This window comes from Lupinus angustifolius, unplaced genomic scaffold (genome assembly GCF_001865875.1).
Source record: "Lupinus angustifolius cultivar Tanjil unplaced genomic scaffold, LupAngTanjil_v1.0 Scaffold_203_33, whole genome shotgun sequence".
NCBI classification, from domain to species: Eukaryota; Viridiplantae; Streptophyta; class Magnoliopsida; order Fabales; family Fabaceae; genus Lupinus; species Lupinus angustifolius.
Window position 1 is genome coordinate 4125 of NW_017726866.1, and position 8375 is coordinate 12499.

The following is an 8375-nucleotide window of genomic DNA, read 5'->3' on the forward strand; positions in this document are numbered from 1 at the left end:
TACATGGTAAGTTCCTCCTGTCAAGCCAAATTTAACCCAGACAAGGTTATGCCTATTCCATATTCTATCTTCAATTCATTTACCAACCCACTTCCATTTAATTAAAAATAGTTTATAGAATATAATACTCAAATTATTCTTGAAATATTTTTCTATGAAATATGAAAAATCAAGGATTGATCGTTAAAATATAAAATAAAAGCAAAGTTAGACCTTAATGGGGACTAAATTAATCCAAAAAAAAATGATTTTCATGGTTACTTGGAATTTTTAGAAGCGATTTGATTTTTTATATTTCAGGGGTTAGAATCTTTAAATATAAGTTTTAATTAAAGACTAACGTCAGTTTACTTATTGGGTTGATTACTTGATTGAAGATGTTCTCTTGAATGAAAGATACAAGTATATATATATATATAGGGGTAATTAACCTTTATTTTACTATCAAAGGTATCCTTCATCATGTGAGTACGGTAAGGAACTAACCCCTTTAGAAATGCAGTGTTGTCATTCCAATAAATATCGCTCCCAAGAATTGAACCATTTATTTTTTTGTTTTGGATGTAATAGAGTCTTACTTCACATACCAACGACTAGTTGAATAGTAATTAACCTGCTCTAGATAAAACAACCCGGAAATTTTAAATATCATTCATACAAGTTAACTAAGAATCTAAGATTGTCTAGATGCAAGTTTAATAGGCAGCGGCTCCCATGGATTGATGATTATTCGAATAATGTGATTCCTATCAGACTAATTTTGATTAAGGTTCCCAAGCACACGGATTTGATACTCTTTTAATTAAGCACACAATTAGTCTGTTATAATTATACAATTCAATGTCTAGTTCTAAGATAAGTAGTATAAATCTTGGAGTCACTCTTATCTGATTATGAACATGTTGAGTATTCTATATATGAATGATTAAAATAAAAATAGTAACATCACATTGAAATTAAATTAATAAATAAATAAATAACTTGAAGTATATAATTGAAAAGACTTGAAGATGTAACATTTTAAGATTTTGAGTATAAATGTAATTTCAAACTCAATTATGTATATAAATCTTTGTTGTGTTTGAGTTCTTCCATTATAATAAAATATGTTATGAGATTTCTTTTGGTGAAAAATATATTTTTCTAAGATATACCCTGATTTTACAAAAAACCTATACTTCTTAAAAAACACTCAAATTCTTATATGAAATACTAAGATTATATTATGCTTGTTTTGAAGGAAATCTCTTCTTTATTCTTAGTTATCTATCATGTAGAAAGAGATATTGAGTAGACACCCATTATTTTGTATGTGCCACTTTAATATCCTCTTCATCCTTTGCAACGATTTTTCTCCATCTTTCATAAAAGAACAAAACGATTACTACCTGATTATATTCACCACATTTTACAATACCTTTCCCTCCTTCTAATTGTAATAAATTTTTAAAAGGAAAATAATATAATTGAAAGAGTATATCCCCCTCCTAATTGTAATATACAAATATCACAATATATACGTTCACTATATGAGTTAAATATGAATAGTTTTAAATTTAAATCAGCTAAAGCAACATGTAGCTAGCTACATATAGTTAGTTTTAAATTTATTCCAGTCTTACGTTGAAAATGAGAGGAATAAAAAAATTATAAGTAAAAAAAACTCATGAAACTATATTATATTAAAATTTTAGTGCAAGATATGATATCGCAATTGAGACTTTGCACTATTCTTATACCCCTATAACCATGAAACTACTTAATAGTTGGAAACTTCTCGATGATGGTCGGTCCAATACAATAATTTTACAAATGCAGGAGATCAAATTGACACAACATTAACATAGGTCCACCTCAATTTACTATGAAAAAAAATTCAGATTCTGTTCGAGTTCAACCACATGGTAAACAAGAGAAGCTTCATAGATATATAATCACAAGACGAATATGTCTCATTGTCGTACAAAATTAAGCGCCCATCCAATCATGGGGGCACTTTGGCCTACATATATGTGACCTTGAATTCTTTCCTTGCCAAAGTAGAATTGTTTATAAATTTTAATTCATTGTACTTATGTTTGGATATAAATGATGGGTATTAGGGCAAGTAAAGTATTTTTATGAAAACTTAGGGTAGAGAGAGAAATATCTTGTACTTGATTTGTTTACTAAAAATCTAACAACACCATGTGTTAGATTCGTACCCTATAAGTAGGATAAATCTTCAATAGAACTTATGGATGCATATATAGCTTTTAGATAGTATTGAAGAATAGTATTCACTTGTAGCTCTCTACGATTTGCTTTTTCAAGTCTATTCAGCTTTTCCTTCTAAGGAGCTTAAATTCCCCTTCTCTCTTTGGCCCTAAGCTTCTGAAAAATTAAGTTCGTACTTTTATTTTGAAGGGATACTTTATTCTTTGTGCACAAATATATGTAATCTACTTTACTGGTTTAACCTATGACAATATCATTTATACGAATTGTTAAGTTTCTCACCGAATCCAGAACATTGATTGGTATAGATTAATTGTTAATATTGAATTACTGATTAAGAAGACGTACGCATAAAAGTAACGACTAGCAGTTCTTATTATTGGTTGTTATAAAGTATATTATTCAACTACATGAAAGTATATGTAGTTGCATGGTTATGAAAAAATGATAATGACAAAATTGTTTAGAATCCTACCATAAAAAGAATCAAATTCTGTTGAATATGGTTCAAAAATTCATCTGCTATTTTTTGGTCCGGTAATAATAAGCTATATCTCAAAATTACATGCTTTTATCATGTGTAACTCTTTTCAAGTTGATATCGTCTTCTTTACTTATTTATTTTCTCTCCCTTTATAAAGCTCTAACTGTATAATAAATGAAATTAAGTTCTTTGGGGAGGAGAGTAGGAAATTATTTTGGGTTAGGTGGAAGAAGATTTGTGCCTAATTAAGGAGTATGGTGGGATAGGATTAAAAAACTTCAATATTTTTAATCTGTCTTTATTATATTAGGTAAATTAAGATGTAAAATTATTAATGAAAAAGATTTGTTGGACTAAACTACGACTAGAGAGCCCTTCAACTATTGGGAAATTTCATTATAACCAAAGTATAGGAAATATGAAGATCCATAAGTGAGACATCACGTCTTGAACTACAACTTTAAGGTATTAGTTTAATGAGTTTTTTCTACTTATAAAGTCTTTCATTCTTCCCATCATATCTAATGTTGGACTTCTACACTTCAATAAACCTAACAATTTCCCCTCAAGTGTGGGTACCACACACTTTCTAGTCCGCTCCCTCTTAAGTCCACCATGTCTCGGCCGAACCATCAACTCTGATACCACTTGTTGGATCAAAATGCATTGGGGAGCCTCCTACCAATGGGGAATTCCATTGTTTTTTTTTATCAGCAGTGAAAACTTTATTAATCAAGAGATAAAATATTAGGACCGGGATATAGGAAGAGCGGAGAGCCACAAGTGAGACACCAGTCTTGAACCGAAACCTTAAGGTATTAGTTTCATGAACTTTTTCTGCTTGTAAACTTTTTCACTCCTCCCTTTATATCTAATGTAGAATTTCACACTTGAATAAACCTAACAATCCGGTATCAGAGCCAGAATAAGAGACGAAATAAAGTGCATACAATAAATAGAAGAGAAGAAACAATTGATTTTGGTAACGGGGTTCGGCCAATTGTGCCTACTTCTCGGTAGCACGAAGCGGATAATAAGATATTATTAGAGAATAATGATTACAAGCCGTAACATACTCATACGCTCAAGTGCTCATGAAGTATTTATATTTGGTGCTTCTGTTTGGTACTTATTACAACAAGGGACTTAAGTATTATGCATAACATTGGTTACTCTACTCTATTTCAATACCAAACAATCTGAAACTAATATAATAACATACTTGAATCATGCATCATTCTTAACTTATTCCACTTAAAATCAATGTGACGGCACATAATCAATTTATTCCATATTTGCAATTTTCATCGGCTAAATGGTTAGTTTATTGTATGAAGGAATAAAAGTATAATCATATTTTTTTTTTTGGAGATCTAATTTCATATTTTAGTATTTTTAAGTTTAAAATATGTAAAATATATATGTGCTTATGATGTTGGTTAATTGAAGTTTTTACAGTATTATTAGTCACTTTTTTATCAGCAAAAAGGCAATTTTATTAAAGATATACTTAAATGTACAAAATATTATAAAAGTTAGACATTGCTAATATGTAGGAAAAAAATACAAGTAAATGTGATTGGTGAAGATAATTGAAGTCAAGAAAATTTTAGCACAATGCACAATTGACTTCCCATTCTGAGTATGACATTGCTGATCTACCTATTTTCCTAGTAACTAAGAGCTAAGATTTCATATACAATACCTCTACCACATGTTGTACTAATTTATGAGTTGATTTGAAAATTATATCATTCTTAACAAGTCAGATAAACTAAATTATTGTTAACCATATAATAATCCAAAACTTCATTACTACATAATTTAAAATATTTAACTCTTAAAATAATTAACATAAAAATGACATATCATGGATTAATTATGTAAAAAATTGATCCTTACATAATATATCAAAATTAAATTCTATACTATGTGAATGATTTGTTTATAGAGAAAAAAATGTATATATTGTCCCAATATATGAATTTGATAAATTATCATTACATTATTCATTATTCAAATTTAATTATTATTGACTCTTCAAAAAATAGTAGTCCAAATGAATAATAAATAATATACAAAATATATATAAATTTATATACATAAATATTAAACTCTTATTTATATTGAGGTAGGACTTCACACTCTTACATCTAAATAATTCCTCCCATTTTTGTATCTATTAATTGAACATTAGCGTGTAAAAAAATAACCCTATCTTCATATATGTTACATTAATTATGTGTGCATATTTCAAGAAAAATGGTCATGAGAGCATGTATCAAAAAAACTTTTATTACAATGTATACGCGTTTACAGCTTCACAAACACAGCAATAGTTAACAGAGAGAAGGTAAAAAAGGTTCATATTTCCGTTTATTTGTTACTTTGTTTTGATATATATTCAAATTCCAAGCTGCCTAATTACCTATTTTAGTCTCTCTTCCCACTTGCCTTGACAACTTGCATCAATCCACACTTTTGCACTATCACATTAGTCTATATATTAATCCAAACCACATAACAAAAAAGTGCAACCAAAACTCAACACACAAACACAAAACACACGCACTCATTCCTTAATATTATTATTATTCTATGCCCCTTTCTCCTTCTTCCATGGCTTCCACCACTCACTTCTATCCAAACTACACATTCACTAATGATTTTTCAGAGTTTCCTACCCAAGGTTTAATGGCTTCATTTAATGGTAATAGGGTTGTTATGGATAATAATAATACCATGTGGGGAAGTCAAGATAGTAGTTTCATTCCTAATGTTTTTGATAATAATGGTGCACTTGATCATGTTGTGGCACATGATTTTGATACCATGGATTCTTCTTGCTGGGTTCCAAGTTTTCCTGATTTTCAACTAGGGGGGTTTTCAGAATTGGCCAATACAGCTAATAATGTTATTCCAGATTGTAAAATGAGTTTCTATGGTGGCAATAATGGCATTACAGGGTTTCAGAATTTGGGAAGTAGATATCAGCAACCTCATATTGGTGAGTTTGTGGAAGAATATTGTGGTGGATTTGTGGAGGATATTAAGCCACCTTATCCTAATGCTGTCAAAGAAAATTGGGTATGCTTATTGTTCTTCTTTGTGCTTCATTCAAGTAGTATATAATGCATACGGCATGGTGTTAATTCTTAGTTTTTTTAGACATTACTAAGCATAATTTATGTTTATAATCATCATATTTGTATTATAATGAGACTTATATACGTGAAAGAAAGTTCATACATATATCTATTGTGAAAAGCAAATAGTACTCCTTAGTATTAAGCAAGGTTTTAAACTTAGGTTCGCAGATATAATTTACACTACAAAATTAAGGTTTTAAAAATGTTCGAGATCATGTGATGATCACATTAATCATATTATTTTTGCAATAGTTAATAATGTTAAGATTTTGGGAATGTTCAAAATCGTTACATCAATTTATTACCTTGAAATTAAGATTCAATGAAATGTACAACCATGCACCACTAAGTGGAAAATAAATTTTTTCATTACATGGAATCATGAAATGAAAAAAACAAATCTTTTATACATTTAGAAATTCTCTCATCACATTCAATGACAATATCTAGTCATGGACACTATATAGTACAATTGAAGTTTTGTTAAATGTTATTTGAAATTAATTTCAGGGTTTTCAAGGTAATCAAATGTCAGCAGTTGAAGAGCCTAACATAAAGGTTGGAAGGTACTCAGAAGAAGAAAGGAAGGAAAGAATTCTCCGATATTTGAAGAAAAGAAATCAAAGAAACTTCAACAAAACCATCAAGGTCTTATTTTCTATTTGATCACACACTTAATTTTAAATGATCATTTCTTAGAGTATGAACTTGACGCAATCATAAGGTTGTTGTTTAGTGATCATGAGAAAACAGTCTATCCGCTTGTAGATATAAGACTGCATACATTTATACTCCCTATATCTCATTAAGTGGGAATCTCATACACTAGACGTTTTTTTTTATATAGTTGGGAGTTAGCCTTCAATTTCTAATTGATCTATATATTTTTTTACAGTATGCATGTAGGAAAACCTTAGCTGACCGGCGAGTTAGAGTTAGGGGAAGGTTTGCTAGAAACAATGAGCTATGTGAGGAAGATGTGGAAACAAAAAGACAGAATCATGATCAAAAGGAAGACTTTTATGCTGGTGATACATTCCAGTTCCAGGTAATCTTCAGTATGCACTATTAATATGGATATGAATTAAGTAGAATCTATACATGATAATAAAATTCCATGGTGTTAAATAATTAATAATGCTCAAAAACATTTTTAACCATAAATTAATGGTTTCTTTAAAAAAATATTATACAACCAAATGTATTCTTTCACCTATGGGTAAGAAACTAATATTTTTTTGTTGTTATTGCTCTAATATTTAGGGATATAATGAGACCTTACACCACTAGACCAATGTCTCGTTAATTTTTTATTTAGAAAACATTTCCTATTTTTATTAATGTTGTAACAATATTGATATACTGCATGTTTTCATTTTATTCTCTATAAATTATGATATTTTGTGGACATGAGAATTGAAGAAATAAGTGGTCATAATAACCAGGAAAATATATGATATCATTATTATAATTATTAATTGTAATAAATAAAACATTTTCTTAACACCTTTAATTAACTTAAATTTGTAATATTCCCTCCCTAAACCAATTTATGTACTAAATCTATCTTTCATTTTAAAATACAAAAAATAATTGTGACACTTCCTAATTATATTTTGAATTGATAATCCTTTTTGTAGATAAAGACTGATGATGAGGACTGGCTCCAAGAAGCCATGGCAAGTTTAGTATATTTATCTCATTCTTCCCCGGAAGATATGTAACCTATGAACAATGATTCAAAGTGGCAATCTCTTCTTCAATCTTTGGCTTTTTGATTAAAAAAAGATTAGCTTTTATTCAAGCAGATATTGGATCTTCCTCAATTAGAGTAAGGTGAATAGGAAGAAGCAGAAAGTTTACTATATATATTTAACTTTCTATTGTATGCTTGATGATTAATATTTAATATTAATCACGTAGATGAAACTCCAATTGCATGGCGGTGTAACAAGCTGCTGTAGATTGTAATTCGATGTTAATTTATAGGCACCTTTGTTAAGGAATTTGATGTGCCTAGTTTGACTTGATACTTGGGTTAAATGAAATTAAAGTTATAATGTTCCATGTGGAAGCAACTTTATGATTGAGTAGACACAAATATTCCAATAATTATTCCAATAAACTTTGCTTCAAATTCACAATCGATCAATCTGTTTTGGGTCAAATCTTGTTATTGATGTAATTCAGTCATTGTTATGATTATTGAAAACCACTAATTGGAAATTATGTAGTTGTCATATATATTCTAGCATAATTATTATTGAGATGGAATTATAAGGGACCTATAGGGAGACGTTTTACATTTACATAGAATGAGTGAGCTTTTAAAAGTTCTTTCTATAAGTCATTGTTTGAGTAAATATGGGTTTTCAACCTTTTAGAATTCCTCTTCTCTATCAAAAGTAAAAAGGATCAGGAACAAGAGAATAAACTAAAATGTAATGATCAAGCTTCTCTTTTCCTATAAGAAAATGGGGTCTTTTTTGCCAATGCAATTAATTGTTATTATATTTTAAAGAAAA

At 29.1% G+C, this 8375-nt stretch overlaps 1 protein-coding gene across 1 annotated transcript; it reads left to right on the plus strand.

The window, feature by feature from the left end:
- Nucleotides 1–5209: 5209 nt before the first annotated feature.
- Nucleotides 5210–7878, plus strand: LOC109340584 (zinc finger protein CONSTANS-LIKE 2-like). Its single transcript, XM_019578306.1, has 4 exons — nt 5210–5788; nt 6361–6498; nt 6746–6898; nt 7491–7878. The coding sequence occupies exons 1-4, from the start codon at nt 5300–5302 to the stop codon at nt 7572–7574; spliced, it is 864 nt and encodes a 287-aa protein (XP_019433851.1). The 5' UTR covers nt 5210–5299; the 3' UTR covers nt 7575–7878.
- Nucleotides 7879–8375: the final 497 nt, after the last annotated feature.

Bases quoted from the DNA above. Each gene is read 5' to 3' on its own strand.
- LOC109340584 (XM_019578306.1), top strand. From the start codon at position 5,300: ATGCCCCTTTCTCCTTCTTCCATGGCTTCCACCACTCACTTCTATCCA. The intron at 5,789-6,360 runs GTATGCTTATTG...AATTAATTTCAG, and splicing joins ATGCTGTCAAAGAAAATTGG to GGTTTTCAAGGTAATCAAAT. The intron at 6,899-7,490 runs GTAATCTTCAGT...TCCTTTTTGTAG, and splicing joins GTGATACATTCCAGTTCCAG to ATAAAGACTGATGATGAGGA.